This window comes from Pseudophryne corroboree, chromosome 12 (assembly GCF_028390025.1).
Source record: "Pseudophryne corroboree isolate aPseCor3 chromosome 12, aPseCor3.hap2, whole genome shotgun sequence".
Lineage (NCBI taxonomy): Eukaryota > Metazoa > Chordata > Amphibia > Anura > Myobatrachidae > Pseudophryne > Pseudophryne corroboree.
The window spans coordinates 171,265,030-171,288,250 of NC_086455.1; the positions used below are offsets into that span (position 1 = coordinate 171,265,030).

The following is a 23,221-nucleotide window of genomic DNA, read 5'->3' on the forward strand; positions in this document are numbered from 1 at the left end:
AGGCGTTGCAGTGTCTGAGGAGGGCAGGAAGGTGACCTTAGCTTTGGGTGGCATTCTCCTTTATGTTACCTGCACAGTTTAGGAACTGTCCCACCTGCTCCCTCCGAGAGGAATCCCCAGAACATGACCTGTTTGGGGGGTACTTGAGGATCATAGATGAGAAACCCTCTTCTATGTATTGCTTTACTTACTGCTAACTGTAAAAGGAACATGTCATCCAGTTACAACGGGGTCATTTTACTAAGGTGGGAGTTTTTTTTTTTAGAACTGGCGATGTTGCCGATAGCAACTACTGTAGACTCTATTCTTTTCTAGAAGCAGCTAGATAAATGTTAAGTAGAATCTGATTGGTTGCTATGAGCAGTTCTAAAAAATCTCCCACCTTACTAAATTTACCCCAATGTTTTTTTTATTTTTAAAATATTAAGGGCCCCATACACTAGAACGATAATGCCTCATCCAATTTTGGGCATATGGGCCGATATATCGGGTGGAATCGGGCATTTTGGATGTGTTTCTGATCCGATCTGATGCGCGTTCCAGTGAGGGTCGGACCGGCTCCCCTAGATCGTTAGTGCTGCACTCGTGATATGTCGGTTCCCGCAGGCATGGCTGGGATCGCATACGATATATCGCATGCAAAATGTACCAAATCGTATGGAATCGTATGGAACCACTCCCGGGAGAGTTCAAGTGAAATCACCTCCGACTTCAGCCTCAGACATATCGTTGTAGTGTATGGGGCCCTTTAGTTATTTGTTAACTAAAGCATAGATGTAACTGTGGCCACTGCGCAACACATAATGACTTACCGCTAATCTGACATAACAACTCGATTACAGACTATTGCCGTATATAGAGTTGTGCGTTCGCAGTGAGTGTAATAGTAAAACAGCTGATATAGAAATATTAACGGACGCAGTATTTATTAATAAAGAACGGCAGGACACTGACATGAAACATATAATAGAAGCAGCAATGGAGACCGTGCTTACCAGTCATCATTACACAACAATTTAAATGCCTCAGCGAGAGACAGGTCCGGTCTGGGCAGCTCTCTGGGCACAGATGGGTCAGTGACCTCAGAGCTACGGCTGGCGGAGGATCGGTCTTTGAATGAGCTTCGTGGTGCTGGGGACAACACAGACAGGTGTTATACGCGTCAGACACTGTCAAACCTAAGGTTCGTTCATTTACAAACAGAGATGCAGGGGATTGTTAGCTCACAAGTCTAGGGGAATAGGGATCCAACGAATAAGAAAAAAAAAATCAATATAGATCGCAGCACGGGCTTACTGTTATTTCATATAACTAAGGTTTAAATGTATTCGGTGTCATGTCTGCAGGGATACAAAGTAGAAGGAAATTGCTATATTTGGATGTGTTGTAATTATTCTAATCTCCTACAACTGACTTGGATGACTGGATGGAGTATGTCCAGCACTTCCCCAGCTGATGGGCTCCTCCAAGTCTCACGCCGCAGTTGAGTAAGTTCCCTACACAGCTTGCCACCTGCAGGACACTGCAGCCTGTGGTGTGATGGCGGGACAGTGTCTGTAAATCGGGACTATGCTGACAAAAAATCAGGCAGTTGGTGGGGTATGCATGCATACATAGCAACACGTATACATACATAGTCACATGCATACAGTCACACACATATACACACTTATAGACTGCCGATAACCATAAAGGAGAAGGAGTTGGACTTTTACTTTCCCAATCTTTTGCATATACCAGAGGTTCCCAAACTGTGTGCCGTGGCTCCCTGGGGTGCCTCGGGACACTTGCAAGGGTGCCCTGGGTTGGCGGTCCAGGACCAATTAAAATTATTCATGGTCAATATAATAGACAAAACCAGTGCTGGTGGCTGCCAGTCATAAAATATGTGGCTAAACAGAAGCAAATCTTGTCCCTCACCACACACCTGACCCTAAGGATGACATATAAACGCAATCTACTTAATGTAATATTTCTTTCTAAATTTCTCAATAAGAAATTTTTGGCCTAGGGGTGCCGTGAAAAAAATTCTGATATTCTAGGGTGCCGTGATTCAAAAAAGTTTGGAAACCACTGGCTTATACAGTTCTACCACAGGTTCCATCACTCACATTTACATCATTTGAAGTACATTCCATTAGGGTTTACTCTCCTTTCTCTCTGCGTGTTGCAGCTATCTACCACCCACCTGGGCATCCAAAACAATTTCTGGAAGATCTTTCTGCCTGGCTCCCTCACTTCCTATCCTCTGACATCTCCACCATTATCATGGGTGATTTCAATATTGCTATTGATTGTCCAAAATCTGCTGCTCACGCCTCCAAACTACTCTCTCTAACCTCCTCTCTCGGCCTCTCCCAATGGACTGTCTCCTCTACTCATCAGGAGGGCCACTGCCTTGATCTATTATTCACCAGCTTATGCTCCGTCTCTGAACTCACTAACACTCCTTTCCCCCTCTCAGATCACAACCTTATCACCTGCATGCTCTCCTCTGTTATTTCAAACCCTGTGTTGCTGAAGTTCTCCAATCTTCCTCAAACCCGCAGAAATATTAACACATTTAATCTTCAAGAACTTTCCACTTCACTCCAACAACTGCTTTCACCTATTTCTGCATTCACCTCTCCTGAAATGGCTGTATCGCACCTGAAAGAGACTCTAGAACTAGCCCTTGATGAAGTGGCTCCAGCTACCCATCACACTCCACGTAGGCCTAGATGTCAACCATGGCACTCCAAACTAACAAGACAACTACAAAAACTCACACGTAAACTTGAACGTCAGTGGCATAAATCTCGTATTTCAAGTGACTTCCTCACATATAAGACTGTCTACCACTCTTATAGAAATGCCCTGGACACTGCCAAACAAACATATTTCCAAACTCTTATCTCTGCTCAAGCCTCTAACCCCAAACGACTCTTTAATACATTTAAATCACTTCTGAATCCTCCCTCACCTACCCCACCAGCCACTATCACAGTACAGGATCTTGCTTCCTACTTCAAGGAGAAGATTGATAAGATCCGAGATGAAATGGTATGCTCTTCGGCAGCCAGTAACCTGCTCCGTTCTGTACCTGAACCCTCTGGCACTCTTTCTTCATTTGATCCCACAAATGAAGATGAAGTATCATCACTCCTCTCATCCTGCTTCTCTACTACCTCTCCTCTTGATCCTTTACCCTCACAAATAAGTAAAGCTCTGTCTCTGGTGCTCATCCCTACCTTAACTAACATCTGTAATCTCTCTCTCTCTCTACTGGTATTTTTCCTTCACTCTTCAAGCATGCAGTGATTACTCCCATTTAAAAAAAACTAAATTCTGACCCTAATGCTCTCTCAAACTACCGCCCTATCTCTCAGCTCCCTTGTCTCTCTAAGCTACTTGAGAGACTTGCCTACACTCGACTCACACACTTTCTTAACTCATACACTTTGTTGGACCCACTTCAGTCAGGCTTCCGTTCCCAACATTCCACAGAGACGGCACTGACTAAAGTGGTTAATGATTTGGTCACTACAAAGTCTAAAGGCCACTACTCACTACTTATTCTTCTAGATCTATCTGCTGCATGTGACACTGTTGACCACTCTCTTCTCATACAGACACTACAATCCCTAGGTCTTCAGGACACAGCCCTTTCTTGGTTCCTATCCTACCTATCTAATCGCTCCTTCAGTGTTCGCTTCTCTGAATCTACCTCCTCTTCGCTACCTCTTTCAGTTGGAGTACCGCAAGGCTCAGTCTTAGGTCCTCTGATTTTCTCTATCTATACCTCATCTCTTGGTAAACTAATCAGCTCTTTTGGTTTTCAGTATCATCTGTACGCAGATGATACTCATATCTACCTATCCTCCCCTGACTTGTCTCTATCTGTACTGGACCGTGTCACTGAATGCCTTTCTGCCATCTCATCCTGGATGACATCTCGCCACCTCAAACTGAATATTTCAAAGACAGAGTTAATTATATTTCCACCGGCCAATAGTAGGTACCAACCTGATATCTCTATCACTGTTGAAAACTCGACTATCTACCCTACCCCACAAGCTCGCTGCCTAGGTGTCATCCTTGACTCTGATCTGTCCTTTGTTCCCCACATTCAATTTGTCTCAAGATCATGTTACATGCATCTAAAATAAGATTTTACTTACCGATAAATCTATTTCTCGGAGTCCGTAGTGGATGCTGGGGTTCCTGAAAGGACCATGGGGAATAGCGGCTCCGCAGGAGACAGGGCACAAAAAGTAAAGCTTTTTCCGATCAGGTGGTGTGCACTGGCTCCTCCCCCTATGACCCTCCTCCAGACTCCAGTTAGGTACTGTGCCCGGACGAGCGTACACAATAAGGGAGGATTTTGAATCCCGGGTAAGACTCATACCAGCCACACCAATCACACCGTACAACTTGTGATCTAAACCCAGTTAACAGTATGATAACAGCGGAGCCTCTGAAAGATGGCTTCCTTCAACAATAACCCGAATTAGTTAACAATAACTATGTACAATTTATGCAGATAATCCGCACTTGGGATGGGCGCCCAGCATCCACTACGGACTCCGAGAAATAGATTTATCGGTAAGTAAAATCTTATTTTCTCTATCGTCCTAGTGGATGCTGGGGTTCCTGAAAGGACCATGGGGATTATACCAAAGCTCCCAAACGGGCGGGAGAGTGCGGATGACTCTGCAGCACCGAATGAGAGAACTCCAGGTCCTCCTGAGCCAGAGTATCAAATTTGTAAAATTTTACAAACGTGTTCTCCCCTGACCACGTAGCTGCTCGGCAAAGTTGTAATGCCGAGACCCCTCGGGCAGCCGCCCAAGATGAGCCCACCTTCCTTGTGGAGTGGGCCTTTACAGATTTAGGCTGTGGCAGGCCTGCCACAGAATGTGCAAGTTGGATTGTGCTACAGATCCAACGAGCAATCGTCTGCTTAGACGCCGGAGCACCCATCTTGTTGGGTGCATACAATATAAACAACGAGTCAGATTTTCTGACTCCAGCTGTCCTTGCAATATATATTTTTAATGCTCTGACAACGTCCAGTAACTTGGAGTCCTCCAAGTCACTTGTAGCCGCAGGCACTACAATAGGCTGGTTCAGATGAAATGCTGACACCACCTTAGGGAGAAAATGCGGACGAGTCCGCAGTTCTGCCCTGTCCGAATGGAAAATCAGATATGGGCTTTTGTAAGATAAAGCTGCCAATTCTGACACTCTCCTGGCAGAAGCCAGGGCTAGAAGCATGGTCACTTTCCATGTGAGATATTTCAAATCCACCTTTTTTAGTGGTTCAAACCAATGAGATTTTAGGAAATCCAAAACCACATTGAGATCCCACGGTGCCACTGGAGGCACCACAGGAGGCTGTATATGCAGCACTCCCTTAACAAAGGTCTGGACTTCAGGGACTGAAGCCAATTCTTTTTGAAAGAAAATCGACAGGGCCGAAATTTGAACCTTAATAGATCCCAATTTGAGACCCATTGACAATCCTGATTGCAGGAAATGTAGGAATCGACCCAGTTGAAATTCCTCCGTCGGAGCACTCCGATCTTCGCACCACGCAACATATTTTCGCCAAATTCGGTGATAATGTTGCACGGTTACTTCCTTCCTTGCTTTAATCAAAGTAGGAATGACTTCTTCCGGCATGCCTTTTTCCTTTAGGATCCGGCGTTCAACCGCCATGCCGTCAAACGCAGCCGCGGTAAGTCTTGAAACAGACAGGGACCCTGCTGAAGCAAGTCCCTCCTTAGAGGTAGAGGCCACGGATCTTCCGTGATCATCTCTTGAAGTTCCGGGTACCAAGTCCTTCTTGGCCAATCCGGAACCACTAGTATCGTTCTTACGCCTCTTTGCCGTATAATTCTCAATACTTTTGGTATGAGAGGCAGAGGAGGAAACACATACACCGACTGGTACACCCAAGGCGTTACCAGCGCGTCCACAGCTATTGCCTGCGGATCTCTTGACCTGGCGCAATACCTGTCCAGTTTTTTGTTGAGGCGAGACGCCATCATGTCCACCATTGGTCTTTCCCAACGGGTTACCAGCATGTGGAAGACTTCTGGATGAAGTCCCCACTCTCCCGGGTGAAGATCGTGTCTGCTGAGGAAGTCTGCTTCCCAGTTGTCCACTCCCGGGATGAACACTGCTGACAGTGCTATCACATGATTCTCTGCCCAGCGAAGAATCCTTGCAGCTTCTGCCATTGCACTCCTGCTTCTTGTGCCGCCCTGTCTGTTCACATGGGCGACTGCCGTGATGTTGTCCGACTGGATCAACACCGGTTTTCCCTGAAGCAGAGGTTCTGCCTGGCTTAGAGCATTGTATATTGCTCTTAGTTCCAGAATGTTTATGTGAAGAGACGTTTCCAGGCTCGTCCATACTCCCTGGAAGTTTCTTCCTTGTGTGACTGCTCCCCAGCCTCTCAGGCTGGCGTCCGTGGTCACCAGGATCCAATCCTGTATGCCGAATCTGCGGCCCTCCAATAGATGAGCACTCTGCAACCACCACAGAAGAGACACCCTTGTCCTTGGAGACAGGGTTATCCGCAGGTGCATCTGAAGATGCGACCCTGACCATTTGTTCAACAGATCCCTTTGGAAAATTCTTGCGTGGAATCTGCCGAATGGAATTGCTTCGTAAGAAGCCACCATTTTTCCCAGGACTCTTGTGCATTGATGTACAGACACCTTTCCTGGTTTTAGGAGGTTCCTGACAAGCTCGGATAACTCCTTGGCTTTTTCCTCCGGGAGAAAAACCTTTTTCTGAACCGTGTCCAGAATCATCCCTAGGAACAGCAGATGAGTTGTCGGCATTAACTGGGATTTTGGAATATTCAGAATCCACCCGTGCTGTTTTAGCACTTCTTGAGACAGTGCTAATCCCATCTCTAGCTGTTCTCTGGACCTCGCCCTTATTAGGAGATCGTCCAAGTATGGGATAATTAATACGCCTTTTCTTCGAAGAAGAATCATCATCTCGGCCATTACCTTTGTAAAGATCCGAGGTGCCGTGGACAATCCGAACGGCAGCGTCTGAAACTGATAGTGACAGTTTTGTACAACGAACCTGAGGTACCCCTGGTGTGAGGGGTAAATTGGAACGTGGAGATACGCATCCTTGATGTCCAAGGATACCATAAAGTCCCCCTCTTCCAGGTTCGCTATCACTGCTCTGAGTGACTCCATTTTGAACTTGAACTTCTTTATGTACAGGTTCAAGGACTTCAGATTTAGAATAGGCCTTACCGAGCCATCCGGCTTCGGTACCACAAAAAGAGTGGAATAATACCCCTTCCCTTGTTGCAGAAGAGGTACCTTGACTATCACCTGCTGAGAGTACAGCTTGTGAATGGCTTCCAAAACCGTCTCCCTTTCGGAGGGGGACGTTGGTAAAGCAGACTTCAGGAAACGGCGAGGTGGATCTGTCTCTAATTCCAACCTGTATCCCTGAGATATTATCTGCAGGATCCAGGGATCTACTTGCGAGTGAGCCCACTGCGCGCTGTAATTTTTGAGACGACCCCCCACCGTCCCCGAGTCCGCTTGAGAAGCCCCAGCGTCATGCTGAGGCTTTTGTAGAAGCCGGGGAGGGCTTCTGATCCTGGGAAGGAGCTGCGTGTTGCTGTCTCTTCCCTCGACCTTTGCCTCGTGGCAGATATGAATAGCCCTTTGCTCTCTTATTTTTAAAGGAACGAAAGGGCTGCGGTTGAAAAGTCGGTGCCTTTTTCTGTTGGGGAGTGACTTGAGGTAGAAAGGTGGATTTCCCGGCTGTAGCCGTGGCCACCAAATCTGATAGACCGACTCCAAATAACTCCTCCCCTTTATACGGCAAAACTTCCATATGCCGTTTTGAATCCGCATCGCCTGTCCACTGTCGCGTCCATAAAGCTCTTCTGGCCGAAATGGACATAGCACTTACCCGTGATGCCAGTGTGCATATATCCCTCTGTGCATCACGCATATAAAGAAATGCATCCTTTATTTGTTCTAACGACAGTAAAATATTGTCCCTGTCCAGGGTATCAATATTTTCAATCAGGGATTCTGACCAAACTACCCCCGCACTGCCCATCCAGGCAGTCGCTACAGCTGGTCGTAGTATAACACCTGCATGTGTGTATATACTTTTTTGGATATTTTCCATCCTCCTATCTGATGGATCTTTAAGTGCGGCCGTCTCAGGAGAGGGTAACGCCACTTGTTTAGATAAGCGTGTTAGCGCCTTGTCCACCCTAGGAGGTGTTTCCCAGCGCTCCCTAACCTCTGGCGGGAAAGGGTATAATGCCAATAATTTCTTTGAAATTATCAGCTTTTTATCAGGGGCAACCCACGCTTCATTACACACGTCATTTAGTTCTTCTGATTCAGGAAAAACTATAGGTAGTTTTTTCATACCCCACATAATACCCTGTTTAGTGGTACCTGTAGTATCAGCTAAATGTAACGCCTCCTTCATTGCCAAAATCATATAACGTGTGGCCCTACTGGAAAATACGGTTGATTCGTCACCGTCACCACTGGAGTCATCGCCTGTGTCTGGGTCTGTGTCGACCGACTGAGGCAAAGGGCGTTTCACAGCCCCTGACGGTGTTTGAGTCGCCTGGACAGGCACTAATTGATTGTCCGGCCGTCTCATGTCGTCAAACGACTGCTTTAGCGTGTTGACACTATCCCGTAGTTCCATAAATAAAGGCATCCATTCTGGTGTCGACTCCCTAGGGGGTGACATCCTCATATTTGGCAATTGCTCCGCCTCCACACCAATATCGTCCTCATACATGTCGACACACACGTACCGACACACAGCAGACACACAGGGAATGCTCCTAACGAAGACAGGACCCACTAGCCCTTTGGGGAGACAGAGGGAGAGTTTGCCAGCACACACCAAAAGCGCTATATATATATCAGGGATAGCCTTATAATAAGTGCTCCCTTATAGCTGCTTTGTTATATCAAAATATCGCCATAAATGTGCCCCCCCCTCTCTGTTTTACCCTGTTTCTGTAGTGCAGTGCAGGGGAGAGACTTGGGAGCCGTCCTGACCAGCGGAGCTGTGAGAGGAAATGGCGCCGTGTGCTGAGGAGATAGGCCCCGCCCCTTTTCCGGCGGGCTCGTCTCCCGCTATTTAGAAAAATTAGGCAGGGGTTAAATATCTCCATATAGCCTCTAGGGCTATATGTGAGGTATTTTTAGCCTTTATAGGTACTCATTTGCCTCCCAGGGCGCCCCCCTCCCAGCGCCCTGCACCCTCAGTGACTGCCGTGTGAAGTGTGCTGAGAGGAAAATGGCGCACAGCTGCAGTGCTGTGCGCTACCTTTAGAAGACTGCAGGAGTCTTCAGCCGCCGATTCTGGACCTCTTCTGATTTCAGCATCTGCAAGGGGGCCGGCGGCGTGGCTCCGGTGACCATCCAGGCTGTACCTGTGATCGTCCCTCTGGAGCTTGATGTCCAGTAGCCAAGAAACCAATCCATCCTGCACGCAGGTGAGTTGACTCCTTCTCCCCTCAGTCCCTCGCTGCAGTGATCCTGTTGCCAGCAGGAATCACTGTAAAATAAAAAACCTAGCTAAACTTTCTCTAAGCAGCTCTTTAGGAGAGCCACCTAGATTGCACCCTTCTCGGCCGGGCACAAAAATCTAACTGGAGTCTGGAGGAGGGTCATAGGGGGAGGAGCCAGTGCACACCACCTGATCGGAAAAAGCTTTACTTTTTGTGCCCTGTCTCCTGCGGAGCCGCTATTCCCCATGGTCCTTTCAGGAACCCCAGCATCCACTAGGACGATAGAGAAAAAACATATCCAAAATACGACCATATCTTACACAAGACACTGCTAAAACTCTAATCCACGCTCTCATTATCTCCCGCATTGATTATTGCAATAGTCTCCTAACTGGTCTTCCCAAAACAAGACTCTCACCACTACAATCCATTCTGAATGCAGCGGTGAGGCTTATCTTCCTCGCTAGACGTTCATCGTCTGCAGATCCACTCTGTCAGTCCCTCCATTGGTTACCTGTACTCTACCGCATTCAATATAAAATACTTTTACTCACACACAAGGCCATTAACCAAACTACACCAACGTACATCACTTCGCTTATCACAAAATATCTCCCAACCCGACCTCTTCGCTCTTCACAAGATCTGCGTCTCTCATCCACACTCATTACTCGATCCCACTCACGACTGCAGGACTTTCATCGGGCTGCACCCACTCTGTGGAATGCCCTACCATGCACAATAAGACTCTCCTCTAGTCTCCAAACCTTCAAGCGTTCCCTGAAAACTCACCTCTTTAGGCAAGCGTATCAAATTCCAGAACCGCCCAGATAACTTTCATAAACCTTCCTATCAAATTGCATCCACTCTGTACAGTCCACATATTCACACATGTCTTCTCATTCTATGCAATAGATAGGCATATGTACACAAGGAAAGGTGCTATTTCCCTATAGATTGTAAGCTTGAGAGCAGGGCCTTCCTACCTCTATGACTGTTATCATCCAGTTTGTTATTGTTATTTCAAATTGTAAAGCGCAACGGAATTTGCTGCGCTATATAAGAAACTGTTAATATATAATAAAATAAATAATTATAGACCCCCTCCTCCCCTCCCAAATACTACGCTACAAGGATTACACTGTCTGCAGCTGCTCCTCCCCTCCTCTCTCCCGCGTCACTTACAGCTTGCAGAATGAAAGTCTGGGGCCCCTGAGAGAGCACCACCCCTCCTTAATCCGGCTCTACCTCTTTATAATTTGACTCAGTTGAGGTTGAACCATCGGAGGCTCTCACGTCTTTTCCCCCCTCACTATGAAGGTATGAAAAGACTGTTTAGAAACATTGGGACTATCATGTGGAAAACGCTGCATGTTAGTTAGCTCCTGTCAGGTACGGTAACTCAGGCCGGATGTTCTCATGACAGGAGGCGTAATACAGAGCGAGCAATCCATGCTTCCTGCAGTGCTTACCTGAGGATCTCTTTATGCTGGAAGCCCTCTTGAGGGTCGGTGGCTTAATGTCTGCAATCTCCACGCAGTCTGAGCGCGGTCTCCGAGCTGAAACAGACACAGGACACCGATGAGATAAGAGGAAGCCGGTAACAGGCCGGACAGACTGAGCTAAGTACATTGGGATCCAGTGCACTAGGAACAAGTGATCTCTGCAGAAGTCACTGTACAGAGAATACAAACATCTGATTGGTCTATGATGGGTTACACATTTCACAAATGTCCTGTATGGGTTATAAAATACTTCCGCATAGCTTTAGAATGCTATAGGGCCTGTTTCTGAGTTGGATGGAAAGTGGCTGTAATTGTGGGTAGTTGCGGGGAGGGAGGGTTAGGTTGCGGGGAGGGAGGGTTAGGCTGCGGGGAGGGAGGGTTAGGCCGCGGGGTCGGAGCGTATAGGCTGCGGGGAGGGTAAGGCTGCGGTGAGGGAGGGTTAGGGTTAGGTTGCGGGGATGGAGGGTTAGGCTGCGGGGAGGGAGAGTAAGGCTGCGGGGAGGGAGAGTAAGGCTGCGGGGAGGGAGGGTTAGGCTGCGGGGAGAGGAGGGTTAGGCTGCGGGGAGAGGAGGGTTAGGCTGCGGGGAGAGGAGGGTTAGGCTGCGGGGAGAGGAGGGTTAGGCTGCGGGGAAGGAGGGTTAGGCTGCAGGGAGGGAGGGTTAGGCTGCGTGGAGGGAGGGTAAGGCTGTGGGGATGGAGGGTTAGGCTGCGGGGATAGAGGATAAGGCTGCGGGGATAGAGGATAAGGCTGCGGGGATAGAGGATAAGGCTGCGGGGATAGAGGATAAGGCTGCGGGGATAGAGGATAAGGCTGCGGGGAGGGAGGGTAAGGCTGCTGTGGGGATGGAGGGTTAGGCTGAGGGGAGGGAGGGTAAGGCTGCGGGGAGGGAGGGTAGGGCTGCGGGGAGGGAGGGTAGGGCTGCGGGGAGGGGGAGTTAGGCTGCGGGGAGGGAGGTTTAGGCTGCGGGAAGGGAGGGTTAGGCTGCGGGGAGGGAGGGTTAGGCTGCGGGAAGGGAGGGTAAGGCTGCGGGGAGGGAGGGTTAGGCTGCAGAGAGGGAGGTAAGGCCGCGGGGTCGGAGCGTATAGGCTGCGGGGAGGGAGGGTTAGGCTGCGGGAAGGGAGGGTAAGGCTGCGGGGAAGGAGGGGAAGGCTGCAGGGAGGGAAGGTTAGGCTGCAGGGAGGGAGGGATAGGCTGCAGGGCGGGAGGGATAGGCTGTGGGGTTGGAGGGTTATGCTGGGGGAGGGAGGGTTAGGCTGCAGGGAGGGAGAGTAAGGCTGCGGGGAGGGAGGGTAAGGCTGCGGGGAGGGAGGGTAAGGCTGCGGGGAGGGAGGGTAAGGCTGCGGGGAGGGAGGGTAAGGCTGCAGGGAGGGAGGGTAAGGCTGCAGGGAGGGAGGGTCAGGCTGCGGGTAGGGAGGACTGCGGGGAGGGAGGGTAAGGCTGCGGGTAGGGAGGGCTGCGGGGAGGGAGGGTAAGGCTGCGGGGAGGGAGAGAATTAGGGATAGCTGCCTCCTGCACCCCTGGTGGGATTTCAGTCAGCATGCCATTATCCCAATTCCTCTTCTTTCATCATTGACATCTACATATTATTATATGTATTTTAAAGATTCCTAAAGAGCCCATAATGTAAATTCTGGACCATACTGGACTGGAACCACTGAACCTTGAACATGCAGAACTATGGTCAGTAGGATAGGAAACAGACAGTTGTAGTAAATGGAGTGCAATCTATGGAGGGAAATGTTACCAGTGGAGTACCCCAGGGATCTGTACTTGGTCCAGGTCTCTTTAATATCTTTGTTGGTGACATTGCAGATGGTATTGAAGGGAAGGTATGTCTTTTTGCAGATGATACAAAGATATGCAACAGGGTAGACACACCGGGAGGTGTAAAACAAATGATTGATGACCTAGCTAGACTTGAAAAATGGTCAAGAACGTGGCAACTACAGTTTAATGCTAAAAAATGCAAAATCATGCAATTGGGTCTCAAAAACCCAAAGGCTAAATATAGTATCAAGGGTACTATAATGGAAACTACTGAAAGGGATTTAGGAGTCACTATTTTAAGTGACTTACAGGCAGGAAAGCAATGCAACAAAGCAATGAGAAAGGCAAGTCAGATGCTTGGTTGCATAGGGAGAGGAATCAGTAGCAGGAAAAAAGAAGTGATAATGCCACTGTATAGGTCATTGGTGCGGCCCCATCTGGAATACTGTGTCCAGTTCTGGAGACCATATCTCCAGAAGGATATAAATACATTAGAGAGTGTACAAAGAAGGGCAACTAAAATGGTGCATGGCCTACATCACAAAACGTACCCGGAAAGGCTAAAAGATCTTAACATGTATAGTTTGGAGGAGAGAAGGGAAAGGGGAGACATGATAGAAACTTTCAAATATACCAAAGGTTTTAACAAAGTTCAGGAGGGAAACATTCTTCAAAGGAAGAGAAGTATTAGAACTCGAGGACATACACTGAGACTGGAGGGGGGAGGTTCAGGGGAAATTTAAGGAAAAATTATTTCACAGAAAGGGTAGTGGATAAGTGGAATAGCCTCCCATCAGAGGTGGTAGAGGCTAACATGCTTGGGATAGGCATATGAATATCCTTACAAAGAATTAAGGTTCCAAATGGGTTGAGATTACCTAAAGGATAAAAAAAAGGGGCAGACTAGATGGGCCAAGTGGTTCTTATCTGCCGTCACATTCTATGTTTCTAAGTAACTGAGGGATAGTGACTATAGGAGCAAACACGATACAAGTGTGATAGAGCAACTCACATTCTCTGCACACAGGGCTCGGATCCGTCTGAGAAAGTCTCTCTTTCCGCTCCGGATCTCTGCACTCTGTCAGCTCTTTCAGGCTGTGTTCTCTCTTCTGCCTCATCTTCTCTCGGGCCGATGTGCACATCATGACACTAACCTGCATAAATACAATGAAAACTAGTTTTTAACATCATAGAACGGAGATCCAAGATTTAAGTCATAGGTTTTAAAGTTCGCTCCTTAGGACGCCGAACCGTTCATGTTTTCCTGGTCACATGGCAGAATCACACGTGAAATAATTATCTCCACCTGTTGGATTTTTTAAAATGCGTCAGTGAGTAATGAGCACACCTGGGCGACCTGGTAAACGTGAACAGTTTGAGGGCCGAGTATGAGAACCACATATATAAGTAAAATGACAAATAACAGAAGAGGGTGATGGAGGGGGAGGAGCCAGTCACACATTTAAATTCTTAAAGTGCCCGGCTCCCATCTACCACCATCTATACCCCACGGTCTTAAGCCTTCCAGTGTCCCCTAGTGGATGAAGGAGAAACAGAAGAGGGTGATACTGTAATGCCAGAGTCAGCCAAATACATCACCAAGGTAATGGTCATCTTACATCACTTTCTACGGCAGGACTGCTCTGCTGTACTGCTCTGCCATAGACACCAGTCGGGGGCTGAATGTTCTGCTTCACCGGACTAGAATCCTCCGGCATGGAGAAGGAAGACTGACTGTGTGATTGGAAGGCAGAGGGGGATGTTTCAAACACACCTGAAAGAGAAAACAAAGCGTCCTCATTCCTGTGGCTAAGGACAGAACTTCTGGAAAACTAGTATAATGCCCGGAGATTAGCGTTTAATAACGGAGAAATAATGAGCTAAGTCAATGTGATGAAAATCCCCAGGCCTCCACATAGGGCCGGTGCTAGGGTGTTTGGCACCCCCCCTGCCAACTAGAAATTTGTGCTCTCCCATATTTTACAAAGGGACAGCACGCACCTTTTGGTGCGTGTCGAAGAAAAGGGTGTGGTCTCACATAGAAGGGGCGTGGCCATGTAACAGTACCCCCATTTCAAATTTCACCACACAGTAGCACATTCTTATTCACATTGCGCCCCTTGCACCCTTTATATAATTAACATGTGACCCCCCCTCCCCTTTACATATTTAACTTGTGTTCCCTTTTATATAAGGCAAGTCAGAAGCTCCGGGGGGAAAACGCACCTCTACAGAATCCCTGATCCCAACTGACCGCACATGTAATTACATCTGCAGCTGCGAAGGCTCCGCATAAGCTGCCCTAGCAGCTGCATAAGTTACAAAGCAGACCGCCGAGTAAAGGTAAAACACTGGTCTTACTTCACCATCACCCCTGCCGGGTTGTGCACGGCCTTGCTCCATTGTCAGTGCACCCTGCCGCCGGTAACAGCAGTGCTTACACACACTGCTCAGAGATGCAAAGATGAGGTGACGGGAGGGGCAGGTCAGGGAGGGGAGGAGACCACCTACTTTCTCGTTTTGGCCCATGGCTAGCCACAGCGCACCGTTATTAGTCCTGCTGACTTATCCATTGGTTGAAGGCCCCTCAAGCGCTCCGCCCCTTTTCGGCCGTTCACTGCCACTGAATGAGGGGGTGGGGGAGGGCTTTAAGCTGCCGGAGCTGCTGCCTGTATCAAAGCAGCTAGCAGCAGCGGAGTGGGCAGGGCGGCGCAGCTGCGGGGATGCAGAGCAGGGAGAGCGCACTTTTCCTGCCAGGTGCCTTCCTGCTCTGCATTCCTTTTTTGCGCGGGTAGCGCCGGGCCTGCCTCCACATAAAAGTAGGCCAATTATATATGATGGACACAATCAAGATCTGAAATTATAATTCCACTTGCCTCACAAAATGATGCAATTTTACATAGGGAGATACTTTACATAGAGAAGATTTTGGGGTTGTACAGGATCTAGGGTGTGTTTATGCCCACATGACACTAGCCACACCCACATGGTGGCACTGGTCACACCTGCTCGGCTTCTCACACTAGGGGGTCTATTCATCATCACTTATGGGACATTTTTTGCAATGGGCCCATTCATTATTAGGTCCCGATATTGCTGCCTTGCATTCAGCAAATTACAAAGCTGAAAGTTTTCGTAGCTTGCTGGCGGGAATCAATAGCGTTCACGCTACGCTGTTTTAGCAGGGCACCGCGCCCTGCCTGATTTTTAAAGGGCAACATGCACCCTGCTAAAAACAGCCTGCCCGCTGCCTTGTTGCCCCCCGGTAAGTCCGGCACGCACACCCTCATTAGTGATGTCGAGGGGGCCGTACCGCTCCCCAATAGTGACGCCGGCGTGGCCACCCCCCCTATTTGTGCACGCCTTCGGCAAGCGTGAACGCACTGTCTCGGCAATGCATGCCTCCTAGCAGGAACACTAAATAAACGCCATCTTCCGGTGACATTTGTTTTATTTCCAAAATTAAGAACGAAAAACTAAAAACTAAATAAAAAAACATATGCAATGCCCGTCCTTCCATCCTCACCTTTCCCAATTACAGCCACAGAATCCTCCGACAAGGGATTGGTCACATCAAAGTCATGGTTGTAAATCTGCTGGAAATTCGTGGCTGATCCGGTTATCCCTAAACACAACGTATATTAAAAACCAAATGAAATCTACAAAATGAAACAACCATGTTCCGGTCACAGATTATAATACCTCAGCATGTAGCATCATTAACAAATAGCAACACCTGACTGTTTTCTAAGCATTAAAGGCCATCTAAGATATTTGCTGAGAAGCACACAGACCTGACAAATATAATTACACAGCTCTCTCACAATGGGCAGAGATCACTGAGCATGTCTCAGCAATGAGAGGACTCTCGTGTGATGTAACTAGTGACAGCGCAGGTAATCTTACCTTTCATGGGCCTCGATGGTTTCTGCAAGTCCTTGGATGGACGTCTCGTAACAGTAGGAGTAATCTCTTTGGGAGAATCCTCCTCAGCGTCCGCGGTGCCATTCCTGTAATTCATCCGCTGTCCAATAACGGTCACTGGTTTTTCCCTGGCCGGGGATCCTGCGTCATTGAGAAAACAGGGGAAAAAGGCCTGGAATAATAAGAATTTACTTACCGATAATTCTATTTCTCGTAGTCCGTAGTGGATGCTGGGGACTCCGTCAGGACCATGGGGAATAGCGGCTCCGCAGGAGACAGGGCACAAAAGTAAAAGCTTTAGGATCAGGTGGTGTGCACTGGCTCCTCCCCCTATGACCCTCCTCCAAGCCTCAGTTAGGATACTGTGCCCGGACGAGCGTACACAATAAGGAAGGATTTTGAATCCCGGGTAAGACTCATACCAGCCACACCAATCACACTGTACAACCTGTGATCTGAACCCAGTTAACAGTATGATAACAGCGGAGCCTCTGAAAGATGGCTCACAACAATAATAACCCGATTTTTGTAACAATAACTATGTACAAATATTGCAGACAATCCGCACTTGGGATGGGCGCCCAGCATCCACTACGGACTACGAGAAATAGAATTATCGGTAAGTAAATTCTTATTTTCTCTAACGTCCTAAGTGGATGCTGGGGACTCCGTCAGGACCATGGGGATTATACCAAAGCTCCCAAACGGGCGGGAGAGTGCGGATGACTCTGCAGCACCGAATGAGAGAACTCCAGGTCCTCCTCAGTCAGGGTGTGCCCCTGACCAAGTATCAGCTCGGCAAAGTTGTAAAGCAGAGACCCCTCGGGCAGCCGCCCAAGATGAGCCCACCTTCCTTGTGGAATGGGCATTTACATATTTTGGCTGTGGCAGGCCTGCCACAGAATGTGCAAGCTGAATTGTACTACACATCCAACTAGCAATCGTTTGCTTAGAAGCAAGAGCACCCAGTTTGTTGGGTGCATACAGGATAACAGCGAGTCAGTTTTCCTGACTCCAGCCGTCATGGAAACCTATATTTTCAGGGCCCTGACAACATCTAGCAACTTGGAGTCCTCCAAGTCCCTAGTAGCCGCAGGTACCACAATAAGCTGGTTCAGGTGAAACACTGACACCACCTTAGGGAGAAACTGGGGATGAGTCCGCAGCTCTGCCCTGTCCGAATGGACAATCAGATATGGGCTTTTTTGAGACAAACGCCGCCAATTCTGACACTCGCCTGGCCGAGGCCAGGGCCAACAGCATGGTCACTTTCCCTGTGAGATATTTCAAATCCACAGATTTGAGCGGTTTAAACTAATGTGATTTTAGGAATCCCAGAACTACGTTGAGATCCCACAGTGCCACTGGAGGCACAAAAGGGGGTTGTATATGCAGTACTCCCTTGACAAACTTCTGGACTTCAGGAACTGAAGCCAATTCTTTCTGGAAGAAAATCGACAGGGCCGAAATTTGAACCTTAATGGACCCCAATTTGAGGCCCATAGACACTCCTGTTTGCAGGAAATGCAGGAAACGACCGAGTTGAAATTTCTTCATGGGGCCTTCCTGGCCTCACACCACGCAACATATTTTCGCCACATGTGGTGATAATGTTGTGCGGTCACCTCCTTCCTGGCTTTGACCAGGGTAGGAATGACCTCTTCCGGAATGCCTTTTTCCCTTAGGATCCGGCGTTCAACCGCCATGCCGTCAAACGCAGCCGCGGTAAGTCTTGGAACAGACATGGTACTTGCTGAAGCAAGTCCCTTCTTAGCGGCAGAGGCCATGAGTCCTCTGTGAGCATCTCTTGAAGTTCCGGGTACCAAGTCCTTCTTGGCCAATCCGGAGCCACGAGTATAGTTCTTACTCCTCTACGTCTTATAATTCTCAATACCTTGGGTATGAGAAGCAGAGGAGGGAAGACATACACCGACTGGTACACCCACGGTGTTACCAGAAACGTCCACAGCTATTGCCTGAGGGTCTTTTGACCTGGCGCAATACTTGTCCAGTTTTTTGTTCAGGCGGGACGCCATCATGTCCACCTTTGGTCTTTTCCAACGGTTCACAATCATGTGGAAGACTTCCCGATGAAGTCCCCACTCTCCCGGGTGGAGGTTGTGCCTGCTGAGGAAGTCTGCTTCCCAATTGTCCACTCCCGGAATGAACACTGCTGACAGTGCTATCACATGATTTTCCGCCCAGCGAAAAATCCTTGCAGTTTCTGCCATTGCCCTCCTGCTTCTAGTGCCGCCCTGTCTGTTTACGTGGGCGACTGCCGTGATGTTGTCCCACTGGATCAATACCGGCTGACCTTGAAGCAGAGGTCTTGCTAAGCTTAGAGCATTGTAAATTGCCCTTAGCTCCAGTATATTTATGTGGAGAAAAATCTCCAGACTTGATCACACTCCCTGGAAATTTTTTCCCTGTGTGACTGCTCCCCAGCCTCTCAGGCTGGTCTCCGTGGTCACCAGCATCCAATCCTGAATGCCGAATCTGCGGCCCTCTAGAAGATGAGCACCCTGTAACCACCACAGGAGAGACACCCTTGTCCTTGGAGATAGGGTTATCCGCTGATGCATCTGAAAATGCGATCCGGACCATTTGTCCAGCAGATCCCACTGAAAAGTTCTTGCGTGGAATCTGCCGAATGGAATCGCTTCGTAATAAGCCACCATTTTTCCCAGGACTCTTGTGCAATGATGCACTGACACTTTTCCTGGTTTTAGGAGGTTCCTGACTAGCTCGGATAACTCCCTGGCTTTCTCCTCCGGGAGAAACACCTTTTTCTGGACTGTGTCCAGAACCATCCCTAGGAACAGCAGACGTGTCGTCGGAAACGGCTGTGATTTTGGATATTTAGAATCCACCCGTGCTGTCGTAGAACTACTTGAGATAGTGCTACTCCGACTTCCAACTGTTCTCTGGACCTTGCCCTTATCAGGAGATCGTCCAAGTAAGGGATAATTAAGACGCCTTTTCTTTGAAGAAGAATCATCATTTTGGCCATTACTTTGGTAAAGACCCGGGGTGCCGTGGACAATCCAAACGGCAGCGTCTGAAACTGATAGTGACAGTTCCGTACCACGAACCTGAGGTACCCTTGGTGAGAAGGGCAATTTGGGACATGGAGGTAAGCATCCTTGATGTCCAGGGACACCATATAGTCCCCTTCTTCCTGGTTCGCTATCACTGCTCTGAGTGACTCCATCTTGATTTGAACCTTTGTATGTAAGTGTTCAAAGATTTCCCATTTAGAATAGGTCTCACCGAGCCGTCTGGCTTCAGTACCACAATATAGTGTGGAATAATACCCCTTTCCTTGTTGTAGGAGGGGTACTTTGATTATCACCTGCTGGGAATACAGCTTGTGAATTGTTTCCAATACTGCCTCCCTGTCGGAGGAAGACGTTGGTAAAGCAGACATCAGGAGCCTGCGAGGGGGAGACGTCTCGAATCTCTGTACCCCTGGGATACTACTTGTAGGATCCAGGGGTCCACTTGCGAGTGAGCCCACTACGCGCTGAAACTCTTGAGACGACCCCCCACCGCACTTGAGTCCGCTTGTACGGCCCTAGCGTCATGCTGAGGACTTGGCAGAAGCTGTGGAGGGCTTCTGTTCCTGGGAATGGGCTGCCTGCTGCAGTCTTCTTCCCTTTCCTCTATCCCTGGGCAGATATGACTGGCCTTTTGCCCGCTTGCCCTTATGGGGACGAAAGGACTGAGGCTGAAAAGACGGTGTCTTTTTCTGCTGAGATGTGATTTGGGGTAAAAAAGGTGGATTTTCCAGCTGTTGCCGAGGCCACCAGGTCCGATGGACCGACCCCAAATAACTCCTCCCCTTTATACGGCAATACTTCCATGTTGGAATCTGCATCACCTGACCACTGTCGTGTCCATAAACAACTTCTGGCAGATATGGACAGCGCACTTACTCTTGATGCCAGAGTGCAAATATCCCTCTGTGCATCTCGCATATATAGAAATGCATCCTTTAAATGCTCTATAGTCAATAAAATACTGTCCCTGTCAAGGGTATCAATATTTTCAGTCAGGGAATCCGACCAAGCCACCCCAGCGCTGCACATCCAGGCTGAGGCGATCGCTGGTCGCAGTATAACACCAGTATGTGTGTATATACCTTTTTAGGATATTTTCCAGCCTCTCAGCTGGCTCCTTGAGGGCGGCCCTATCTGGAGACGGTACCGCCACTTGTTTTGATAAGCGTGTGAGCGCCTTATCCACCCTAAAGGGTGTTTCCCAACGCGCCCCAACTTCTGGCGGGAAAGGGTATACCGCCAATAATTGTCTATCGGGGGAAACCCACGCATCATCACACACTTCATTTAATTTATCTGATTCAGGAAAAACTACAGGTAGTTTTTTCACACCCCACATAATACCCTTCTTGTGGTACTTGTAGTATCAGAAATATGTAACACCTCCTTCATTGCCCTTAACATGTAACGTGTGGCCCTAAAGGAAAATACGTTTGTTTCTTCACCGTCGACACTGGAGTCAGTGTCCGTGTCTGTGTCGACCGACTGAGGTAAATGAGCGTTTTACAGCCCCTGACGGTGTTTGAGACGCCTGGACAGGTACTAATTTGTTTGCCGGCCGTCTCATGTCGTCAACCGACCTTGCAGCGTGTTGACATTATCACGTAATTCCTTAAATAAGCCATCCATTCCGGTGTCGACTCCCTAGAGAGTGACATCACCATTTCAGGCAATTGCTCCGCCTCCTCACCAACATCGTCCTCATACATGTCGACACACACGTACCGACACACAGCACACACACAGGGAATGCTCTGATAGAGGACAGGACCCCACTAGCCCTTTGGGGAGACAGAGGGAGAGTTTGCCAGCACACACCAAAAACGCTATAATTATACAGGGACAACCTTTATATAAGTGTTTTTCCCTTATAGCATTTTAATATATATATACATATCGCCAAATAAGTGCCCCCCCCTCTCTGTTTTAACCCTGTTTCTGTAGTGCAGTGCAGGGGAGAGCCTGGGAGCCTTCCCACCAGCATTTCTGTGAGGGAAAATGGCGCTGTGTGCTGAGGAGAATAGGCCCCGCCCCCTTTTCGGCGGGCTTCTTCTCCCATTTTTCTGAGACCTGGCAGGGGTTAAATACATCCATATAGCCCCCAGGGGCTATATGTGATGTATTTTTAGCCAGAATAAGGTACTATCATTGCTGCCCAGGGCGCCCCCCCCCAGCGCCCTGCACCCTCAGTGACCGCTGCTATGAAGTGTGCTGACAACAATGGCGCACAGCTGCAGTGCTGTGCGCTACCTTATGAAGACTGAAGAGTCTTCTGCCGCCGTTTCTGGACCTCTTCACTTTTCGGCATCTGCAAGGGGGTCGGCGGCGCGGCTCCGGGACGAACCCCAGGGTGAGACCTGTGTTCCGACTCCCTCTGGAGCTAATGGTGTCCAGTAGCCTAAGAAGCCAATCCATCCTGCACGCAGGTGAGTTCACTTCTCTCCCCTAAGTCCCTCGTAGCAGTGAGCCTGTTGCCAGCAGGACTCACTGAAAATAAAAAACCTAACAAACTTTTACTCTAAGCAGCTCTTTAGGAGAGCCACCTAGATTGCACCCTTCTCGGCCGGGCACAAAAATCTAACTGAGGCTTGGAGGAGGGTCATAGGGGGAGGAGCCAGTGCACACCACCTGATCCTAAAGCTTTTACTTTTGTGCCCTGTCTCCTGCGGAGCCGCTATTCCCCATGGTCCTGACGGAGTCCCCAGCATCCACTTAGGACGTTAGAGAAAATAAATACTGCACGTAGGGGCAGATGTATTAACCTGGAGAAGGGATAATACAGTGATAAGTGCAAGGTGATAACGCACCAGCCAATCATTATGGATTTGAAAAATGACAGGAGCTGATTGGCTGGAGCGTTTATCATCTTGCACTTATCACTGTATTATCCCTTCGTTATCCCTTCTCCAGGTTAATACATCGGCCCCATTAGGTGAAAAGACAATCTGAGCACAGAGGACACACAACAGAACTCCACATCACAGGCTGCCCATTAATCATGTGCTTTATTGTATGTGTATGGTGTCAGCTGCAGCACAAATACTCCTCTCATAGCAACCAATAGCAGTGTAACTGTGTGACGAGTATCTCGGTTAATAGAACATCACTGAACACAAATGACACAAGAAATGCTGGAATATGATGTAGTGTAATATAGATCTTTCCATGGCTTAAAAAGAAAATCTTATTTTAAATACTACTGTTCGATATACCGTTTATGTACAGACAATAGGCTGCACGGACAGTGGGTTCATTTTAGAACAATGTAAAGGGACTGACAAAGTATAGATGAGACTGGAGGATGGAAAAAAGGGGTTATGTGCAGATCAAAGGCGCTAAACCATACACAGGATAATAAATCCAGCAAAATATATAATAATATAATACAACCAACACTTGTATAGAGTCCGGATGTTTTTATAGAGGTTTCTTCAGACTTTTTAGC

General features: G+C 48.4%; 1 protein-coding gene across 4 annotated transcripts in view; it reads right to left on the bottom strand.

Moving 5' to 3' along the window:
* Positions 1-23,221, bottom strand: part of LOC134981248 (TOG array regulator of axonemal microtubules protein 1-like) — a 111,343-nt gene that overhangs the window by 21,743 nt on the left and 66,379 nt on the right. For all 4 annotated transcript variants that reach the window (XM_063948543.1, XM_063948545.1, XM_063948542.1 and 1 more), the window contains 6 exons: positions 16,700-16,858; positions 16,320-16,418; positions 14,413-14,567; positions 13,806-13,947; positions 10,993-11,079; positions 996-1,131 (listed from right to left, as the gene is read on the bottom strand). In XM_063948543.1, coding sequence (XP_063804613.1) covers positions 996-1,131; positions 10,993-11,079; positions 13,806-13,947; positions 14,413-14,567; positions 16,320-16,418; positions 16,700-16,858 — 778 coding nt within the window. The remainder of the gene's footprint in view (positions 1-995; positions 1,132-10,992; positions 11,080-13,805; positions 13,948-14,412; positions 14,568-16,319; positions 16,419-16,699; positions 16,859-23,221) is intronic.